The sequence below is a fragment of the Callionymus lyra genome, chromosome 13 (assembly GCF_982586985.1).
Source record: "Callionymus lyra chromosome 13, fCalLyr1.hap1.1, whole genome shotgun sequence".
In the NCBI taxonomy this organism is placed as follows: domain Eukaryota; kingdom Metazoa; phylum Chordata; class Actinopteri; order Syngnathiformes; family Callionymidae; genus Callionymus; species Callionymus lyra.
The window spans coordinates 8,851,635-8,874,605 of record NC_141830.1 but is presented as its reverse complement, the minus strand read 5'-3'; the positions used below and the strand labels follow the sequence as shown (position 1 = coordinate 8,874,605).

At 38.2% G+C, this 22,971-nt stretch overlaps 1 protein-coding gene across 5 annotated transcripts in view; it reads right to left on the bottom strand.

The window, feature by feature from the left end:
* The window catches only part of oxr1a (oxidation resistance 1a), a 150,564-nt gene that overhangs the window by 94,324 nt on the left and 33,269 nt on the right, over nucleotides 1-22,971 (bottom strand). For 4 of the 5 annotated variants that reach the window (XM_087805344.1, XM_087805347.1, XM_087805348.1 and 1 more), the window contains exon 1: nucleotides 11,987-12,021. The exons of the other annotated variant lie outside the window; for it this stretch is intronic. In XM_087805344.1, coding sequence (XP_087661470.1) covers nucleotides 11,987-12,012 — 26 coding nt within the window. In that variant the 5' untranslated portion in view covers nucleotides 12,013-12,021. Of the gene's footprint in view, nucleotides 1-11,986; nucleotides 12,022-22,971 lie in introns of those variants that run through there. 5 annotated transcript variants of the gene reach the window in all.

The window sequence follows — 22,971 nt, the reverse complement described above, 5'->3', positions numbered from 1 at the left end:
CACAGTTGGCAGCTCTCGCCACACGAGCCGCTCGCCAGAGAACGTTAGCCTCGCTCGGCGCAGAAACAATTAAAAGTAGCCATTTCCTGTTGGACACGAGTGGCGAGGGCGAGACGCATCTTCTCGCCACTCGTGTCGGCAACTGGTGGACGGAACGGCGCGAGCAGATGCGTCTGCGTCGACAGGCCGGGGCGACACTTTGATTGACGGACATGCTTCTAGATGTGGAGTGACGGACACGATGGGTGTGGAAAATGAAGACGGAGAAGATGGAGGGAGGCTCGGGAGGAGGAGGGGGGGCGACTTAAAATCTGTCTTTTACAAGGTTTTCTCAAGCACTCGAGATCTTTCATTCCCGTTATCTGAAGGACTTTTGTTATCTAACGAAAACATGGTTCAGTTTCTATTGAAGTATATCAGGGCCATCAGAATATTGAATGGTTGAATTTCAAAACTTTGAAATTATTTGATTAATATTAAATGTTTTAAGCATTGCATTATTTTTGATTTAATAATATATATATATACTGTATATATTGATGTTGTTTTTTTATACATAATTTAATAATATATATAATTATTATTATATAAAAATAAAATATACTAATTTTGAAATTATTATATATTTTTTAAACATAGTTTTTAAAGTAAATTCTATATTTTTATTTCAGAGCCTTTTTAAATTATATAAAAAAAATTATATTTAAATTTATGTTATGTTAAATCATGATTGGATGAAAGTTCCATCTAATTGCTCGGTACTTTGTAATTCAATTATTTAGAAAAATATTTTAGTTTTTTAATTTATACATTTAAAAAAAAAAGAAAGAAGCTAATTTTACCTTAAAATATACAAATTCATGCAATTAATTCTTCAACAAAAATGACGTCTACCTGTAGAAATAATTGAATAATTCAAATAAATAACCGAATTCTTAATAAGATTAACATAAAATAAAAAGATTCATTAAATTTAACCATTCATTATTCTGACGGCACTAATATACACTAAAAAAAACTATTAAATAAAGCAAAATTGAGCTGAAAAGTGAACCATTTTTGGTGTTATTAAACATGAATTAATACATTGTTCAAAATGTGTTTCCACTTTTGTTATGTTCAGATGAAGATTTGATCTCTATGCGTTTGTTTTCGACTCATAGTAAACATTTTGATCATTTTTTCTGAGAAGAAAAAAAGTCTGTAAATCCATTGTGTTTTCCACATATTTCAGGCCCCAACGCTCTTCACCGACGGTTCTACTGACGGGGAGATCCAGCTCAGCAGCATCTAATCTACTCGTATGCGTTGGCGAAAAATCGCTCTTTGTTTTCTCGCGATCCAATAAATACTTTTCCGATCCAGTCCTGAACTCTGGGTCGATGAAGAGAACAATCATCGCCGCACTCTGGGTCGCAAGGAAGAATTTTCTTTACACATGTGAAAGCCTCTGTGCAAAATGACAGCGTGGCGTGAAAGTGATAGAGAGAAAAAGCCCTGAGTTCACAAACACCTGGAAAAAAAAATTGAAAAGCTTCACCTCCCTGCTCGCTCTGATAACAGCTTTCCACATCACTGAGCTGCCATCAGACAAGAATTACCCAGCAGCCTCTGAACATTTCCCTGCAGATTATAGATCCATCTAGAATTCTGACTGACAAGTCATAAACAAAGCAATTACGGCAGAATCGCTGCAAACAGAAAAAAAAAAAAACTAATGGAAAGTGTTTGACGGCGAGCTCAACGGAATGCAAGTGTTTCCAATAATTCATGTATTCTTGCAGCCATTTATTGCATTTTTTCTTGCTTCTTTTTTTGTGCATTTAAAGCCGCCTGAAGGTTTGAATTAAGAATTGACTTTGGACTATTTATGAAACATGAGATAAAACAACATATTCCTTCAATATGAGAAAAAATGGTCATTAAAGGCTAGAGAAGAAAAAGCTTTTTCTTGCTTTCAAACGTAATATAACAATATTAATACGAAAAAAGGTCGCTAGAGTACTTCTCTGCTAGGGACCAGAGTATTTTCTGAGCTAGGCGCCGGAATATTTTCTCCACGAGACGCCGGAGTATTTTCTCTAAGAGATGCCGGAGTATTTTCTCCACTGGGCGCCAGAGTATTTCTCCGCTAGGCGCCAGAGTTGTTCTCCGCAAGGCGCCACAGTATTTCTTTGCTAGATGCAAGAGTATTTCTACGCTAGATGCCAGAGTATTTCTCTGCTAGGTGCTAGAGTATATCTCTGCTAGGGACCAGAGTATTTTCTAAGCTAGGTGCCGGAATATTCTCGCCAAGAGACACCAGAGTATTTTGTCCGCGAGATGCCGGAGTATTTTCTCCACTGGGTACCAGAGTATTTCTCCGCAAGGCGCCAGAGTATTTCTTTGCTAGATGCCAGAGTATTTCTCAGCTAGATGCCACAGTATTTCTCCGCTAGTTGCCAGAGTATTTCTCTGCTGGGTGCTAGAGTATACGTATCTCTGCTAGGGTGCCAGAAAATTTCTTTGCTAGGGCGCCAGAGTATTTCTCCGCTAGGCGCCATAGTATTTCTCCGCTAGGCGCCACAGTATTTCTTTGCTAGATGCAAGAGTATTTCTACGCTAGATGCCAGAGTATTTCTCTGCTGGGTGCTAGAGTATATCTCTGCTAGGGACCAGAGTATTTTCTAAGATAGGCGCCGGAATATTTTCTCCACGAGACGCCGGAGTATTTTCTCCGCGAGATGCTGGAGTATTTTCTCCACTGGATGCCAGAGTATTTCTTTGCTAGATGCCAGAGTATTTCTACGCTAGATGCCAGAGTATTTCTCTGCTGTGTGCTAGAGTATATCTCTGCTAGGGCGCCAGAGTAATTCTCTGCTAGGGAGTATTTTCTCCACGACGCACCACAATATTTTCTCTATGATGCGCCGGAGTATTTTCTCCGCAAGAGGCTGGAGTACTTTTATCCGCGAGGCGCTGGAGTATTTTCTCCTAGAGGCATTTGAGTATTTTGTCCGAAAGGAGCCATAGTATATTCTCTGTGAGGCGCCGGAGTATTTTCTCCAGGTGGTGCCAGAATACATATTTTTGTCTAACACAGCAACGCTTTTTTTAATACCAAGGGAATAATTTAAATTAAAAACATTACCATCACAACAAAACAACTGGAGATATTTTTAATAAACATATTAAATACATTTGTTTCTAATAATGATTCTGAATCTACTTCTATTAAATATTTGCATTTTTTGGGTCGACACAAAAAAAGGAGCCTGTGGCTTTAATTCCATAACATAAGCAACAATATGTAACATTTTGACCTTATAATTTTTTTAAATTTATTATACCAATATTGCATTTTGGAACATTTCTGTTTTAAATATTAGAATATCAAACTTAAAATATATATATATATATATATATATATATATATATATAATCAAAAAAACAACAACTATTAAATTATTTAATATTAAATATTTAATTCAACAATTGGAAGGAAAAAAAGATCAATTACATGATTAAAAAACAGTAGTTGAATTATTAATTTTTTTAACATTTAACTTGTTAAATTCAACTACTTATTATTCTGACTCGTATATCAAGAACGTTAAAAGACGGGTCAGACGGTGGAGGAGTCGGCGGGAATTTGAGGAAAGATGAATTGTTCGGGTGATAAAAGTCAATCGAGCTCTGAATATCACCATGGTTTTTATTTCTTATCCGATCGAGTTCAACGTTCAGAGACGGTTAATGAGACTTGACCGGGCGGAAGAAAGTGTTCAGGTACATGGAACTTACAAACGTAGAGCCATTAGCCGTGAGCTGGAGCTAAACTGTAGCCAAGACAACAGTAAACACAGGAGCAGGAAGTTGACACACACACACACACACACACACACACACACACACACACACACACACACACACACACACACACACACACACACACACACACACACACACACACACACACACACACACACACACACACACACACACACACACACACACACACACACACACACACACACACACACACACACACACACACACGAGTGACTTCTGCAGGTCTGCACTCATCTACGGTTGTTAGCGCCGCATTATTATCGTCAGTCGAATGGACTCAAGAGAAGCGCTTGAGCATGTTTTCAGCTCCTCGAGTGTCACCATGGAGCAGCGGACTCTGGGGGGAAGTGGACAGCTGGTGTGTCCGTGTGTTTGCATTGCTACAGTGGCTACAGATGGTCAGCGTTCAGATAGCTTTGCAAGTGTTTGAGAAAATGACAGCTGTGTTGGTTTGTTCTTTCTCATTATACCCACTAGTTCTTTATCAACTATCACACGACGTGGTTTCATCTACTTGAGTTTTATTTCATCATTTATGAAACGTATCATATCAAACTTTCTTCTCATCAAAACAATGACATTTTATATTAGTATTATATTTTAACACCATATATTATACACGTACAATTAGGTTTATAGTTCAATAGAACAGATTGATCGAGTCTGTGAGAACTTTTTAACCGGGTCGCACAGAAAGAGTTATATTTAGTATTACTGCCTAAAAAGTTGTTTTATTTAAAAAAAAAAAAAACGTTTTGCTCTGAACAAAACATTAGCAAGTGACTCTTTAGTAGTGTAAATGAGTAAAACAAAACCACGATACGTTGTGGGATTTCCTTCACAACACGTCTGAGTATTTTCACTGCTTGGCGCCAGAGTATTTTCTCTGCTAGGCGCCAGAGTATTTATTTGCTAGGCGCCACAGAATTTCTTTGCTAGGCACCAGAGTATTTCTCTGCTAGGCGTCGGAGTATTTCTCTGCTAGGTGCCAGAGTATTTCTCTGCTAGTCGCCAGAGTATTTCTCTGCTAGGCGTCGGAGTATTTCTCTGCTAGGTGCCAGAGTAATTATCCGCTAGGCGCTAGATGATTTCTCTGCTAGGCGCCAGAGTATTTCATTGCTAGGCACCAGAGTATTTCTTTGCTAGGCACCAGAGTATTTCTTTGCTAGGCACCAGAGTATTTCTTTGCTAGGCACCAGAGTATTTCATTGCTAGGCACCAGAGTATTTCTTTGCTATTCACCAGAGTATTTCTTTGCTAGGCACCAGAGTATTTCTTTGCTAGGCACCAGAGTATTTCATTGCTAGGCACCAGAGTATTTCTTTGCTAGGCACCAGAGTATTTCTTTGCTAGGCACCAGAGTATTTCTTTGCTAGGCACCAGAGTATTTCTTTGCTAGGCACCAGAGTATTTCTTTGCTAGGCACCAGAGTATTTCTTTGCTAGGCACCAGAGTATTTTCTAAGCAAGGCGCCGGAGTATTTTCTCCACCAGGAGTCGGAGTATTTTCTCCGCGAGACGCAGGATTATTTTCTCCCCATGGAGCCATAGTATATTTGCTCTGCTTGTTTCAAAATACTCCCACAAAGAGATGATGTCTCCGCCGCAGGACTAAAACTCATTGTAGGGATTAGTCGGATTGAGTTAATTTTGGCATGAGGATCAAGTTAAGCATCTCGAGGTGAGAGGTTATGGATTAAACCAACGGACTTTCCTCACAAAGATGTATAAGCAAGTGTGGGTCTCTGGGTACGATATATATTATTATTATATAGTTCAGCAGCTATTGCCGACTATGTTTGAAGATTCATAGGAAGTAGAAAACATACATTTTCTCACAGCTATTAAAATGACAAAACGGTTTGCAATTGTTTTAGTGATCAGAAAAAAAAACCTGTTTGAATGACTTTTGTAAAGCAAATGTTCAAGAAATGTGAAACATTTCAACTTGTCAACAATACCATAGTCATTTTCTTAAAACATCCTTTTTGCGAATGAAAATTAAATGCTGATAATCTGATTTAAATCTGCAATTTTAATCAGATATGTGCAATACCAGAGAGTTCATAGTTCATCAAAGATTCCTACTTTTCTCCTTTTGTCAGTAATATTGTATTAAATTTGTGTTTCCAATGTGCACATGGCGTACATAAAGGCTTAAATACATAAATGGATCAAATTGTCCTTCAATAATGTCAGAAAATATAACAGTACAGGTTCATTACCACATGAAAATAACATGTTATTATAACCATGAACTCAAAGCAGTGCATAGGAAACAAAGCAGGGAATAATTCCACGATCGTGTCTCCGAACACAGCTCAATGATTTATGACAGTTTAAATATTGAAGCGGAGTCGGGTGGTTTGCTCTAATAACACATAAAAAAAGCTGCTGTGATTGTTGGATCACCAAGGAAAATAATGGGGGTCAGTAGAAGCAGGCCAAGGAAGTGGAGCGTCAAACAGGAAGTAAAGAGTACATACTCACTGAATTTACCCTCAATTTGTTTGAATCACGGTTTAAAAAAAATCAAGCACAATTTTAAAGAAAATGTTAAAAAATGCAGTGTTTTCGGCCTCCAGTCGGCATGAATTAAACAGCGAGCGCGTTTCTTCTCCTTCACTGCCCCCGCTGGTGACCTGAGGAAGCAAACGCTGATGTGGCGAACACATGGTTTCACAGCACGCCGGCGGTCAAAGTCTTTGCTCCGTCCTTGTCGTGTCTCACGACCCGGGACTTACGCAAGTGAGCGCCAGACTCACCCAGCCGGGTCTGAAGATGAGGGGGTGTTGGGGAGGGGGGTCAGGGGTGTGGGGTGGTTCGGGCACAGCCGGAAACGTGGAACTACTTCTTCCACGACTCTGGCTTTTCCCTCAGAGCATCTTCTGCACCAGCGCTCTGCCACCATTGATTCATCAGCGCAAAGTTGCTAAACAAACACGTGTCCACATCGCAAACGCACACAGAGACACATCCTTTGACCAGTCAGGGCTCTGACATCGAGTAGAATTAGAAATCAGTAGAGGACACATTTAGACAATACAGTTAATGTGGGTCTTTCAGGGGCAAATAACTACAATTAAAACTGGGGGAAAATAACTGCTTTTTAGTCAGAAATGTAACACAATTGAGCATGTTTCAACTACAAAAAAAAAAATAATTGTGTTATATCTCCAGCAAAGTTAGTTCTGTGGATTTCAAATGCTAAATAAGTATAAATATACTGTGTTGGACCAAGAGATATCCTAAGAAGCAGCCTTATGATGTCATAATTGTTAAGGTGTTGGGCAGTATATATACAGCATTTTAATTTTTTCAGCTTTCAAATCATATTTTACCATACCAAAGTTTTTTTATTCTTTTCATTTCAAAGACGAGTTTGTAAAATTAAATAATTCTTTTTTAATTTAATATTAACATAAAAAAAAAGTTAATTACACCTCCTTCTGCTAGATTACAGCAGTCATTACGTCCTCCAAAGCTAAAGAAACAAATAAATCCTGGCCATTACTGAGGACAAGAGGATACAGTCGAATCCAGCAGCTTTTAAAAGCTGATCTTTGGACATGTTGACAAATGATTTTTCAATAAAAATGTGTATAAAATATCATTCTGTTATTTACAATTAACATGCAAATAGTCAAATACAGCCTGTTCATTTTTGTGTTGCATTTAAACTTCCGGCCACTAGATGGCAGCAGGATTGACTTCCTCTTCGCCTAAAGTAATAAATAAATCCTGATAGGTGACTGAGGACGAGAGGATACAATGGAGCCACTTTTATAGCTGATTTTGGTTTCAAAACAAATGAAAGCAGTTACGACTTTGTCAAGAGTCATGTGGTCTGTAAATTCTGCAACACCAGAGTCAAGTACTCGGACAATACAACAGATGTATACCTGTTCCTACAGTATTACAATACTGTATATCACATTCATATAATTGAACCTGTATCGTGATACATATCGTACAACCACACCCCTAATAACTATAGTTTTCAAAGAGAAAACGGCGACCAGAAAGGATTTAATCCATTTGTTTGTCCTTCTAACTAGCGGTAACCATCAAAATGATAGAGCTGTGAAGTAATATACATCTCAATATAAATGATACCCATATTATTTGCATATTTGCAGTTAAGATGACAATCATGGTAACAATTTCGATCTTAATTAGATTTACTTGCTAGCAAACAGCATGTCATTGGGTTACAGAGAAATAATTAATAACTTGCTTATTGAGTCTGACAGTGAATGAAGAAAAAATAAAATCATCTTATAAACATGCTTGTAGTTAAAAGCGCCTTCAAAATTGAGTCTAATTTATTATTTGACCTTCAACGCTGCATGAGAAGAGTTTATTTACGACGCCGAGAGCAGCTGTGTCTGATATAAACTTAACAGCCGAACACTTGTTTGATTTTAACACAACAGGACAAGAGTAAAGAGCCGACGCCGTATACAGACGCCGCCGTTCCATCTTAATTTAAACGGACAGGACAACGCAGCGTGTGCACGGATGAGTTTCAAGGTGGGAAAACTGACAAAAACTGACACTGCATGTGAAGCATAATCGGAAGTTATTAACACGTTTTAAATAACCAAGAAGACAGAACGATAGAAGAGCTGACACGGGATCTCTCTCAAGGTAAATTATTCATGTCTTTGTAGCTCTTGGTGGTATTCTGATTACTGAAAACTGCTATTGATTTCCATTATAATCACGGTAACTACCATTACAACACTGTTTAACTGTACTGAAAATTAAAAAATAATTGCACATGACTGATTTAATTTGATGTACTTGGTTGTAGTACTTCAATTGCACTGTATTGATGTTGAAAAAAAAATATTAATAACATTTTATCCTTACTCAAAGTAAATGTATGGTTTATAGTTCAATAGTGTGTGTATAAAAGACAATTATTCACCGTTTTATTTTACAATTAACACTCAAATATTCACAGTGTTTATTTATTTGTGTGCTGCAATTAAACCTCCGGCCACTAGTTGGCAACATTTTTCATTTCCTCAACAACAACAAAACCGTCGAAATGGCAGCAATAAGTAAAAAAGAAAGGGCACACCAGCTCCAGCAGCTTTCAAAGCTGATGTTTGGACTCATTTTGGCTTTAAAAAAAAAGGTTTAAAGTAAAACAATTTAACACTGGTAGATACTGTTTATTGCATGTTGCTCCAGGTTGTTTAAGATTGTTTATCCATTATCCATTGTTAATATAAGTTTATATTTTTGTTAACATTTTGAGAAGCGCTTTCCTACCAACACTTTCACATTTGATTAGAGAAAGTATTTGCTCATTTATTTCTTGTAAAAGCCAGAAAGATATACATCGTATCACATGCGTTATGATACGCATCGTACCAATACACAGTCCTACTTGGTTGTTATGCTATATTCAGTTTTTTGCAAATGTTTGGGATTTCTTTTTAGGTTTTTTGACCATTATCATTGTAATTCTTAGTTTTTTACTGCTGCCATGTGGTTACTTAATGATTTTAAAACAGTTTAAAAATGTAATTAAAAAAACAACAAAAACGACACAATTAAAACAAACTTCAAATAAAATTAATGTCATACTGTCGAGCTCAATGTCATCGTCTATGACCTTTCCTGAATTTCCCAGGGTAGCTTGGGAAAATGGCAGCTGACATTAGGTTACATGCAGGGAACAGTTGAGGCCTAACAGCAAAAATACATCTACAGTACGAACATCCAGTACTGTCAAGATTGTCAAGTATTGGATTGATATCTGGGAGTGGAGGGGGGTAAGCAACACCAGTTTTGGCCAACTATGTCCTCAGAGACGGTTGTGTCCAGAGGTAAACACAACATTATTAAATCACTTCAAGGCTGCGTTCAGAGAAATATTTAACAAGGCAGTAGGATTCTTCAGAGAATTTGATCCATTTCAAAATAAGAAGACTTGTAATTTGAAGTGAAGATCTGTTCTACCACATTACAAAGGCGCTCCAGAAGATTCAGGTTTACTGGATTGAGGTCATTCAAGTGAAAAGAGACAAGAAACCACTCCGACATCATTGCAAGTAGTAGAAGGTTCCGCCAGTCAAACAGGGACGTCGTCAGTAACACATCAACACAACACTCAACTGGTGCTAAATAATTCCAGCAGCGTTACCCCACAAACATCAGTATGAATACTCTGTTCTTAAACTTGTTTTGAAGGATCATACCACTTAAATCCTGCAGACGATCAAGACACATTTGCTTAGATATGAAGTAAGGATTTGCTGGTTTGTATCAGAAGAATACAATTGGTTCAAAGCCTTTAAAGAGAGACTTAAAACATTGCTGTTACCACTTTGCATGTGTTCATTCATTCATTTTCTACCGCTTTATCCATTTTCGGGGTCACAGGTAGACTGGAGCCTATCCCAGTATCATAGGGCGAGAGGCAGGGGACACCCTGGACAGGACGCCAGTCTATCTCAGGGCACTTTGCAAAAACATGATTTTATATCATCAGATAATAATGCATGAGAAAATTATAGCTGCATTAAAAAAACAACTAGAGGACAGTCTGTACCCAAGTATTAATAACGCTCAACACTTGAGTCAAACACATAAAGCTGCCAATTTATTTAATTTAATCTGGATATCATCTTAATTCTTCATCTTATTTAAAGTGTTGACTAAAAATCCAATCTTTGACAAGCTTTAGGTAGTGACTGTTCATTATCAAAGACTTTAAAACCAAAATATGAATAATAAAAAGCTATTTAATCGAAATGTAGCAAGATGTATATATATACTCACACAAGTAAAATTCCATATCTTGAATTAAGGGATAATAGAAACTGAAATTTCATTTAAATATGATAAAACATTATCCATTTCAATTCAGCACGGCCCTAAATGATTCTACCTTAAACATTCTGCCAATTCACTTTAGTTTCCACATAGGCAATGTCGGAGTGCTAGAACTGGTATCACTGTTCTTGGTTTAAGTAGCACAAATTCCATTTGACATATGTAAACCCTGGATTCAGAGCCTAATCCGATACATGTTTGGCCTCTGGGCCTACATCAGTCAGATGATATGGTTTCCATGTCGCTGGAAAAAAAATGTCACGTGTGATTATGGACAAATATGAAGAAGGGAGACAGAGAGCATGGATTTAAGTCAGGGGGAATAATAGCTCTTGAGACATTCAGAGGATCATACGGATGCTGGCCAAATATTTTAAGGGTTTGTGACGTGATTTTCAACATGAAAAATTAAATAAGACACAATTTTATTCCATAAATATCATGAAAATTCAGATATTTGGTTATTGTATATGTGCCGAACACTGTCGCCGTTTTGTCACTTAATGAGTTTGGAGGAAAAGTGAGTCCAGTTACTGTAGAAGAATCAATACTTGCTAATATTTTGTCACATATATTCAATATTTTAATAAGACGTGATCTCTTAGGAATATAAACAGACTTGTATTTTCACAGAAGCATCTGGAAAAGCCAGCTGCCGCGCAAACAAATGAGTATATTCTGATGAAATAAGGGCAAATCAAAGGATATCATGTCGTGCAACATTTAAAATTAATCACAGACAACTTTTCACCTTTTCTAGACTAAAATTCTACAAAACAACAAGTGCATGGACAACCTAAATTTCAGAAGTTGTTCAAAATATCAGTTGATACTACTAAATAAAAAAAACATTAGGAAGTCCCTTGAAAGGCTCTTTATATAGCAAAAAATATGCACTCACAGGCTGCCGTTAATGTAAAATTAAACATGTTTTCTTTTTATCTTGTCTTTGATTTAATATTACGATTTGAATCCCGGTTTCTGTATCGACTTTTTATTGTACTGTTGTCTTTATTTATCATCACTGCAAATAACTTTGGTCAGCAGTAGCTGGTGAAATATGCTAAATAAATACACTTGCAGGTCTTAAATCATTTTATTTTGACTCAAATCATGAACTCTATTGTTGCCATAGAATTATTAGATTATTAGATAGATATAAGTTTTGGTTCAGTAAAGCTCATCCCTTTGTTAAGCAGAGTGAATGAACACACAATGAGCTTTTCTCTCAACACTAAATTTGTCGTTTTAAAAGCAACACAGAAAGAAAAGAAAAAGCACAGAAAGCAGTAAAGAGTACATACCCAGCAGCTTTCAGAACAGATTCCATTGACTCTGGTGCAGATGGAGATAATGGAATCAATGCCTCTGACTGCTTAACTTAAGCGCAGGAAAACCCGTCATGTGACCTGGACCCTATTAGAAGAGTGGGGCAATGTGCTAGCTTATTCATATCCCAGGCAAGCCGGGACACAGGGACAGGAACATGGTGGAAATAAACTAGCAGGGAAGTAAAATCCCACGGGGGACGATGGCCGAGTGCGATAAAGCAGCACTTATCGCCTGCATGTGTTGTTTTCTAGAACAAACACGAAAATACTGTTGATGTCTACTTAAGCAGTAGAAAGTTAGGATTGATATACCAGCATGAGAGCGGACGGTAACTTATTCAATTAGCAACTAATATCTAACATTTTGCAGTTCTGAGATCAGACATTTAAAACTATATGACCTGAGGACAATGAGCAGAAAGGAGCGTGAAAGCTTTGGTCAAATCAACCTAAACCACATAATGTAGCAGCTTGAAGTTTTAATTACGGATTATTACTGTCGGCTCTTGACATGTCCAGTTTATTTTAAAAAATGAACCTGTAAACGAGAGAAAATGAGTGAAGCAAAAACTATACAATTTATTTTTACAGTTTTAATCCAAGAAGACAAGACAAGAGTAAGAGAAAGAAAACATCAATACATTTGAATATCGCCTTTTTTTTCTCTGCGGTATCGATATTCAGAAGCACTGTATAATTGCGTAATATTTCTTTAATATTATCTCTTTTTTTTACTGTCAAATCACAATTTTTTTTTTACAATAGATATTTTATGGTTTATATTTCAATAACATTTGTATAAAATATCATGTTTTTATTTACAATTAACAGGCAAATAGTCAAATACAGTCCGTTCATTTTTGTGTTGCAATTAAACTTCCGACCACTGGATGGCAGCAGGAATGACTTCCTCCAAGCCTAAAGTAACAAATAAATCCTGCTAGATGACTGAGGACGAGAGGATACAGTTGAGACGCTTTTAAAGCTGATGTTTGGTTGATTTTGGTTTGAAAACAAATGAAAGAACTTACGACTTCGTCTAGAGTCACATGATCTGTAAATTCCGCAACACCAGAGTAAAGTACTTGACAATACTACAAATATATCTTTGTGACTACAGTTTCACAATATATCTTAAATTTTCCCCTGTGTCGTGATACGGATCACACGATTCAAGCACCACTAGAGTAATCCCATGTCCATGGCAGCAGCACTCGTAGTCTGAGTGAGGTGAACTCGTGTACGTTTTATATACAGTCATTAAAACTGGGCTCAAGAACATGAACCAGGATGTAGAAACTCCCTGATGTCCAGCATGCACCGACCTCTACCCCCCCCTACATACCGGGAAAACCATCAGCGAGTGAAAGTAAATGGTCATCGCGAGTGTCGTGCTTCGGTTAAACAGGAGCCAGCTGGTACCGAGTCACTAATGGCCGACGTTGCTGGTCCCGGCCAAGAATCCTGGGAGGCCCCGGCTCCAGCCAGAGGCACGCTACTTTGGGTCTCGGCCATGTGGTAAAAGCATAAGGGGCTCCTGGTGGCAGCGACGCACCACAACTCACCGCCATCTGCTGATGAGTCACCGTCTCTGCTCTTGTTTGCGCCGCACAAGTTTCCCCTCTGATGCATTAACACCCGACGTGATGTGATGGCACCTCGGCCTGGGATGTAATCAGCTCGACGCCGCCGCGAGCACGAGGATCAGGACTATATCTGGTGATGAGCTGCTCTTTTCATTTAGAGACACTTAGGAGGATGAATTAAAAAACATTCCAACGGTGACAAGGCAGAGATTAAGAGCCCCTCCCTTTTTCTTATTAAAAAAAAAATCCACATTCATGAAGATTTAAAAGGTTGGTTCGGAACCGAAAAGCTCTGCTTCTGTGCGACAACTCCAGACCACTTTTCATCCACACCTCAATCTGTAACGTCTCTCTTAAAATCCCAGAAGCATTGCTCATGCAATTATCATGTCCATTCAGCAGTAAGAACTCTACTGCCCCCTAGCCACCACAGTGAGTCACATGAAAGCATTTCCATAAATCAATTCAACTAGGACGGGAGATTATTTTTTTTATAAATCCTACAGATTAATCGTCTTCATCATCACCATCATCATCATCTTTCCACCCCTTATCTAGAGCCGGTCATGTGGACATGTCGCCACAAGGGACATGTCCCGAGTGAGGGGTCCAGGAGTCTTGCTACAGACTGTAGTCCTCCTGCACAATCTAGCTCGATAGACGTTAAATGAAATAAACACACATTCAATATCAGAGAAGCTGCATGGGGGATTTTCGACGGCAATGGTCAGTACCTATCAAACATCCTCCAGGTGATGAAGACGTGTAAACACTCAAGATTAACGGGTAGTTTTAATTGTTTGTTGTATTATCATATTATAAACTGATGATTTTGTGTTTTCTCGTTTTGATTTCACTTTAAATGACCCAGACCTGGATTTAATAAGGGAGGCCATCTTTAAGCTAGTTGAACATAATAATGGATGAAATCTAAATGAGCAGGACTTTAGGTTTACTCTTCATAGATATGTTTAATTATTAATTATAAATTATTAAGTATTAATCAACTTTAGTCAACAAAGCTGTGACGGATTTATCAAAAGGAGAAACTTAGTTCAGTTAGAGCCAAGAAACAGAAAGTTGTGACACCAGGGAACCTAATTGAAGTGAAGCACCATCACTAAACACTGAGACATAAGTGTGGAAGTTAAAAGACGTGAATATTATCTTTATCACATCCATCAAAGTAGCTCACTATGGCAACACTTGTTTTTTTTAACCACTGACTGGCGAATAACATGGACAAATACAACCTATTTTTCAATCCGTCTTTTGGCTAAATTATTAAAAGGTTCTCCACTAGGGGCTGCACAATATATTAAAATCGATATTGCGATACTGGCACGTGCAATATGCATATCGAAAACGTGCAATAATTTATAATTTTTCACACACTGACCAATCAGTGTCACGTTCTGTAAAGTTGTTAATTTGTACTTCTATGTCTCGTTGTTGTTTACGTCTCCGTCTGTCTATGAACTGTGCGGCTCAGCTTGTTAGGATCTGTTGCTATGGTGACGTGCCTTGCTATTGCACTGACTTTGCTCGACTCAGTATATACACGGAAGTAAGACTAACTTATGAGCTACTCAAACACGAGATATTCAGTCACTCATCTCTTTCAACCCTCTTTGCTAAAGCAAGATATTGTCAGTACTTTTCATATCGTCTCAGTTGTTTTCGTATAGGATCGTGAACTTCCAAACAAGTGTAAACCTATCTTTGCCGTATGCTAATGGCTAAGTTGTTAGCGGCATGTCATTTATAAACTGCTATGTGCACGTGTACAAGAAGTTGGATTTATTATTGATTTGATGATATCGCGACACGCCGGCGGCTCCTCTCTGATGACTCTCAGTCTCGCGGGACTTGCATCGGTATCCCACGGTATCGTAAGTGATATTTTTCTCCGATCATGTCGGCATAGAAGCGTGGAAATAAAAGAAAGGGAAATAAAATCTCATTAATATCAATATCGCAATTCAAGACACCAATATCGAATATCGCACTTATTTCCAATATCGTGCAGCCCTATTCTCCGCGTATTGAACAGTTTTCCGGGCAAATGATGCTGTAGTCTCTACTGGATGGTAATATTTAGAGTTGTTGACAAAGTGGCATGTTGAAAAAAACTTTTGACTTGACCAACTTTTAACATGTAATAACAGTAACACACTTTATCTAGAATTTATATCATGTCAAATACATCCTCTGTAAGACCTTCTTATTGGTTTATCATTTTAATCATTTTACTGTATTGTTCTCTTGCTTCATAGTAGTTTAAACATACGGTGGATGAGAATTACCTTCATCTCTACTACCATATTTCTTGGACTATAAGGCCCAATTAAAATCCTTTCATTTTCTCAAAAATCGACACTGCGCCTCATAATATGGTGCGCCTTATGTATGAACTCTGGATGTCATTAAACATATTTAATGTGGTACATTGTGCTAAAAACTCAGTCAAAATGTTGTTAATGCCCTCGAAATGCCCTCGAATAACAGCGTATGATATGTTGGCCTACACAAACTATTCCTGGGTCAACATCGGTTACAAAAACACAAAAATGCCCTATAATCTGGTGCGCCTTATGGTCCAAAAAATACCATATAACATGAGTAAAAACACCAAGTAACATTCATTCAGGTAGCCATCAGATAATCTATTTCTGGCGAATATTTTTATTTTAGATTTCTAAAATGTTATTGGGAGAATGACACCAAAACCAAATCTGGACAGGTTTTCCCGGGTATTGCAGAAACCAGGAAGTCAACAGGAAAAGAAAACTACATAAAAAATTCAAACAAGAAAATGCTAATGGATGCGTTTAATGATGGATCAATAAAACGGCAATGAATGGTGTGTTGTGTTGGCGAAGGTCATTGTCATGGATCCTGAGGCGAGGGTGGTTACCCATAACACCTTGTTAAAATGTGCAACATCCGTGAGCTTAAGTGTAAGCTAGCACGTAAATCTAGTGTTGACAAACAGCACTTTATCTCCATCTGTGTGATGTATTGAGTCAAGCTGCTGACAAGGAGGCAGCAGAGAATGGGCTCTTAATCAGAGAGGCCAAAGCCTGCAGCATTAGTGTGTGTGTGAGTGTGTGTGTGAGTTTGTGTGAGTGTGTGTGAGTGCGTGTGTGTCCCAGGGGTTGAAAGGGACATTACATAAATAGTTTTACACAGCATCAAAATTCATCAGGGGAGAAGACATTAATCCTGCTGGGTTTACATTTAGAACGAACTTGCATCACAACCTCAGGTCTGCAGTTTAATAGCCTTAAACTAATATTTACGTAACGGACCACAACGTACAACATATTAAAACCTCAAACTTCAAAACTTTAAGGACTAATATTCAAACTAACTTTATGAATAAAATCAATAAGCATTTTTAAAATAAAAAAGTGTAATATCTAGTTGTGCTTCTTCACACTTTTTTAACAATTAAATTTACCCTGAAAATGTTTTTATATGAAAAAATAGCCTTTTTTTTAAATATTTATTTTGAAGTAAAATGGTGCAAAGATGGAAATAATCAAACCTCATAAAGAATATTGTGTTTGTGGTATCCCTTGTGTTGTCTCTGGGTCAAGGTGACCCGGAGGCCCAAAAACAAAGGTGTTTGTTGTATCCCTTATGTCGTCTCTGGGTCAAGGTGACCCTGGAGGCCCAAAAACAAAGGTGTTTGTTTTATCTCTTATGTTGTCTCTGGGTCAAGGTGACCCGGAGGCCGAATAACAAACGTGCTGGTGGTATCCCTTGTGTTGTCTCAGGGTCAAGGTGACCCGAAGGACTAAAAATCAAATGTGTTTGTAGTATCCCTTGTGTTGTCTCTAGGTCAAGGTGACCCGAAGGCGCCACAAACAAAGGTGTTTGTTGTATCCCTGGTTTCGTCTCTAGGTCAAGGTGACCCGAAGGCGCCAAAAACAAATGTGTTTGTGGTATGCCTTGTGTTGTCTCTGGGTCAAGGTGAACAACCTCCCTGGCTTCTAGAAATACATATGCAGTGGTGGCGGTTGTTGACCCGTCCGGGTCACTTTGACCCAGAGATAACCCGAGGGTTGAGGGAGTAGTTCATTTAATAAATGACTCGGACAATAACTGTCTGTTAACAGGTGACCAGGGTGGAAAAGAATCTGAGATAAGAAACTGAATGCACTGGTTTCTCAGTGTTGCTACACTCACGGATATCGTCTCACGCTCACCTCCAGGCGGAGGAGAACCCAGAGGTGCGATGTTTCCAATACTCACACACTTCAAATATATCCTGGCTCACCTCCACAGGCAAGTGCCTCTGGAGCGGAGACGTCTTGAAAGTAACAGGAAGAGTTAGTGGAGTAAATAGTGGCGAGGAAATTTAAGTGCACTTTTGCGAACGCTTCCCCGCCGGGCTGTGCAAGCCTCAGCACCGGTACCAGCCGTCTATTGACTTTGAGCATTAGACAAAATACCACATCACCTCCAGCTGTTAGCCCAGGCTTTGAGGAGCAGAGTCAATGTTTTGTTCCTCCCAAAACCCACCGCTTCAGCTTTACATAGCAATGATATGAGCCGGAACATTCACGAGGACATTTGTTGAATTGAAACGAATCCTTTCGTGGATATGGAATCTGGGCAGCGTTGTGAGGCGAGTACGGTCTCTTTACGCTTCAACCACAGCCTATTTTTTTTTAAATAAATAAATGTATACACCGCAAAAAAAATTGCTTGTTGATCAGAATGAAAGCATCTTATTAGAGCAGCGCTGGATTACAAGAGACATGATTCAGCCGGGATCTTCCGATTCAGGTATGCAGCGGAGAGTCACGACCTTTTCCTCGTCGTCGTTGTTGTTGTTGTTGTTGTTGTTGTTGCACCGCGTCCTTGGGCGGTCAGCCCCCCTAGGGGGCATTATGCAACATGGACGACCGTGTTGGTCTATATGTTGCGTTTCAAATGTCAAACATGTGAAGTGCAACAAGGCCAGAGAGTGAAGGTCTTCTTTAATGCCTTCTCTGTGGAAAGGGAATGGAAAAAAAAGAATGAATTGCTAACGCGACTCTGGATGAAGATGAGTCAACATTTTAAAAAGGGATGAGATGTACGTATTAAAACCTCTGTATAGGGTTCATTTCACTCCCGCTGGAAATCTCCCTCGATCATCATCACACCCTTAACTCATACTGAGTGTAAAATTGTCCTGATCTACAATTATTTACCTGTATTTTCACTTATTTTAAATAGAAACGTCGCTTCAAACTTGCTTCATAACCACTAGGGGTGTGTATGGGCAAAAATCAGGCAATACAATGTGCGGATATAGTTGAAGTATTTTCCGAGTATTACGCAGTCCTAACTGATTTCATTTGTTTTGAAACCAAATATGACCAAACATCAGCTTCAAAAGCTGCTGGAGCCAGATACATCCTCTCGTCCTCAGTCATCGCCAGGTTTTTTAAATATCGATTTATATAACTGACGAATTCGTAACCGATTTAGTTTATTTTACAACCAAGATACATCAAAACATTGTTTTTAAAAGCTGCTGGAGTCGACTGTATCATCTTGTACTCAGTCACCTTGCATAATTTCTGCAGCGGACTTGATGACTGCTGCCATCTAGCGGTGTGATGTTTAATTGCAACACCGAAGAAATTCTGAGAATATTTGCGTGGCAATTGTAAATAACACTTTGTATTTTATACACACTATTTAAATAAAAAAGAATAAAAGAACTCTGATAAAAAATAAGTGAAAAATATAAATAGATAAATAAGTGAATAAAAATCAATGCCAAATATCGTTATTATTGGGAAAAAACATGTGATATTTAAGTGTATCTCCCAATAACCACAACGCCTATAAAATCACATAAACATTAATAACGTTCCTTAAAAACCATGCAAAACTACAATAAACATTGTTTTGAACTCATAAATGATGCAAAATGTAGGTCAAACAAAATAACTTAACCCGCATGTTAAAGTATTCCATCTATACACAAATAAATCAAATCATCAACTATTCAACAAAAGTAGTCAGAGTTCACTTTTAAGAATATGTCAGAGTACAGATTTGAATCCAGTAGGATCTGGAATCCCACTAGTACAGATTGGAATTCCAATCTTGGAATCCTGCTACTGAACTGGGATCTTAATATTGATATGGGTTAGGGTCATTGGAGATTGTCCTGGTAGAATTCCCATTTGTTCTAGGACAGATTGGAATTCTAATATTCAGATCCAAATACAGTAGTAGGATTCCAATCTATTCCAATCTCTACTAGTGGGATCTGGAATCCAAATACATTTACATTAACTGTACAACTTGTACAACTTGTTTAATCATCACCTCCAAATTCCCCCCAAAAACAAGCCTCCTGCTATAAATCTGAGTCTAGGAAAGACATGGTGCTGAGCCATTGGTCGTCTCATGTCACTTCCCATCCGGGCGACACTAGCCAACCCCTGCAAACATGCTGACTGCAGCTGTCGCTCGCTCACGCTGGGGGCGAGATCAAATATTCATTGTTGACATCATGATATCAGACAAGTATACCGAGCGCTGACCTTCAGCCGGGCCTGCCATTGGTACGTCGTTCAGATTCATGTTTGTGGAAAAAGACCCGGAATCGGATCTTGCGGCGTCAAAAGTCAACACAATACGTTTAGTTTAAAAACAATAAAGGACACTGATCAAGGTTTACAGTTTAAAATGCACCGACGTGTTGAAGGTGAGGAAATATTATAGCATCAGGGAGCAATAATATATAGATTTATTGGTCATTTCTAAAGATTGGAACAATTCAAACGAAACCAGAGCATCGACTGATTTATTCTTTAACAGCACGGTTGTCCTTACAGAAACAATCCCTCCGTGACTGCAGCCCAACACACACACACACACACACACAAACACACACACCCTCCTCCGGGGTCAGTGACACATCATTTATCAGCCCTTGTTAAAGCGACCGTCAGCAACACACGGACTGAATGTGGGCGATTATGAAGCGGCCATGGATCAATCCTTTTGCCGGAAAGAGTCGCAAAGCCTTTTGAAGAAGGAGATGACAGACATTGTTCTCTCCGTCACTCCAGGCAGTGAAACATCTTGTTTTTTGTCCTCGTCTGTTGTATCTCATAGTCGCACTTCTAACAAAGACATCTTTTTTTTAACTTGGATTTTAATAATTTTCACAATCGAACACAAATCAATGTGAATAGAAGTAAAAATAACAAAAATGACAAAAACATACAATGGGTTGGATTGATGTTTCCTAAAAAAAAAGAAGTAACTAAACACATTCAGACAGAGTTCTAAATTAAATCAACGCGTTAGTTAAAAAAGGCCAGTAACGCCCCTTTTGTTTGAGGGAGCTGGTGAATCTATTATTTATTTTTCTATCATTTGCTTGTATGGTGAGGTGAAGAACTTGCCTTCGGAAAATAGTTCACCAGTCTCGAGGAAGAATTCACTATTCAAGTCCTGATCGAAGCCAAACCAATCAGGAAAGATGTCACTCATCCTTGAAGCCACAAGTACAAGTCCTCAAGTCTTCCAAAGAAAGACTCAAAAGCTTCTCAAAGTCTCCATACAAGCTCTAAATGAGAGAAACATCATTAAAAGTTGCTACTTCTACCTCCAATTTCTATTGTTATTCACTTATATTGTAGCAAAAAATTCCATGACCTCCTTCTGTTAACCATAGAAATTATGCCAAATTTTAGAAGGGACGGATTCAACACTTTTTAAGTGTTTTCAACTAGATGTTCTGACAAAAGTCAAGGCTGGACATTCGCCTCATCTATTGTTTTTGGCACGTCAGAGAGCAGTACATTGATGCAAAACTTAAACATTTTGAGAATGTAAAGCAAATAAATGTTTGATTTGTATGTATTTTAAATCACTTCATACTTTTTTGCTTTAGTGCATCTGTGATTGTTTATATCCTGCTGCAAAAGAAATTAACCACTTGATGATTGTGATGCATCACTACAGCACCAACACACACACACACACTTTGCCCAGGCATTGACACACATCAAATACTTGCAGAACTTTCTTAAAAAAAAACATACACACACACAAATAAACAAGCAATCTTGGGGGTTTTTTGGGAGGTCGGTCATATTTCTATTTTTCAAATTATGTCATTTCTGTTGAATGTCATTATTTTCCTTCTTCGCCGTTTATTAAAGTTGCGTTTGGATTCAAACCAATATGGATCAACTGTTGAGTTCTAGTATTTCTAGTTGTACTTGTGTACCACATCAAATTGGTTTGAGGTACTAAAAACACTTGTTTTAGTAGGTCTTTAGTAAGGCAAGAAGCCGGTGCACCACACATTCCGAATTATATTGTACATTGTTAATAATCCATTTAAACATGTTTGCTAAGGTAATGACCGTGTAATAAACTCCACGTCATTATGACCCAACAAGTGATCGACACCAGCATTTATTTTAACTTAAATTGTGTAAACTAACAAAGCAATATAGCAGGAACTGCTCATGGTCATTCGGAAACACTGATAATATTACGGTTAAAATGTGGATAATATGAACAGGACATTTCTGTAGTGTTTTATATAATGGCAGTTGTGATTGGATATTAAACTCGTCGAAGCATGACATTGCAACCGATAGTTATCCTGCTGCATTTAACAGATACTTCAAAATAGATTTATCAATTCCTCAGAGGCAGGGGTGATGCATGTGTGAGTGCTCACTCCAGAGCTTTATTGAAAAACTGATGCATTGCATGACAGGGAGAAAGTGATGCAGAAATATCCCAGAGGAGAAACACCTATGGGACGTTAAAGATAGATTGTGCTCCGTGTTAGGAGCCGAGCAGAGGAATATACGACGCTGCAACATCTTTTTTACAGGTTTTGATTTTATTAGATTTACTTGCTCCACGAAAATGTCACTTATCAACCAGCCTTCTTCACACACAGCGATACAGTGGGAGTAACAACCTCATCTTTTAACAGTAAACCTGCTAGCTAGTAAGCTAGCTCGACTTCCATTATCTCATTGTTTTGGACCGAGATCCCGGATCAAGATTCATCTCCATGGTCCTCTCAGGACCCTGCTCTCCACTGTTCTCTCTCCATCCCACTTCCTCTTTTCTCTTATTCCATCTGGTCACACAGAGTCTGGTTCTGATTAGGGTTTCTGCCTGTTAAAATGAAGTTTTTCCTGGTCATTGTTGCTTATTGTGATTTATAAGGACCCGTTTTCTCTTCTTTTATACAAGTTTCTTTTAATTTTTAAACAGTAAAGTATATCACACTTCATATAATATTGAATGAAATCAAGATGACTTACTGTATATTAAAACTATTTTTAAAAACCCTTTAAAGAACAAACAAAAAAAGAC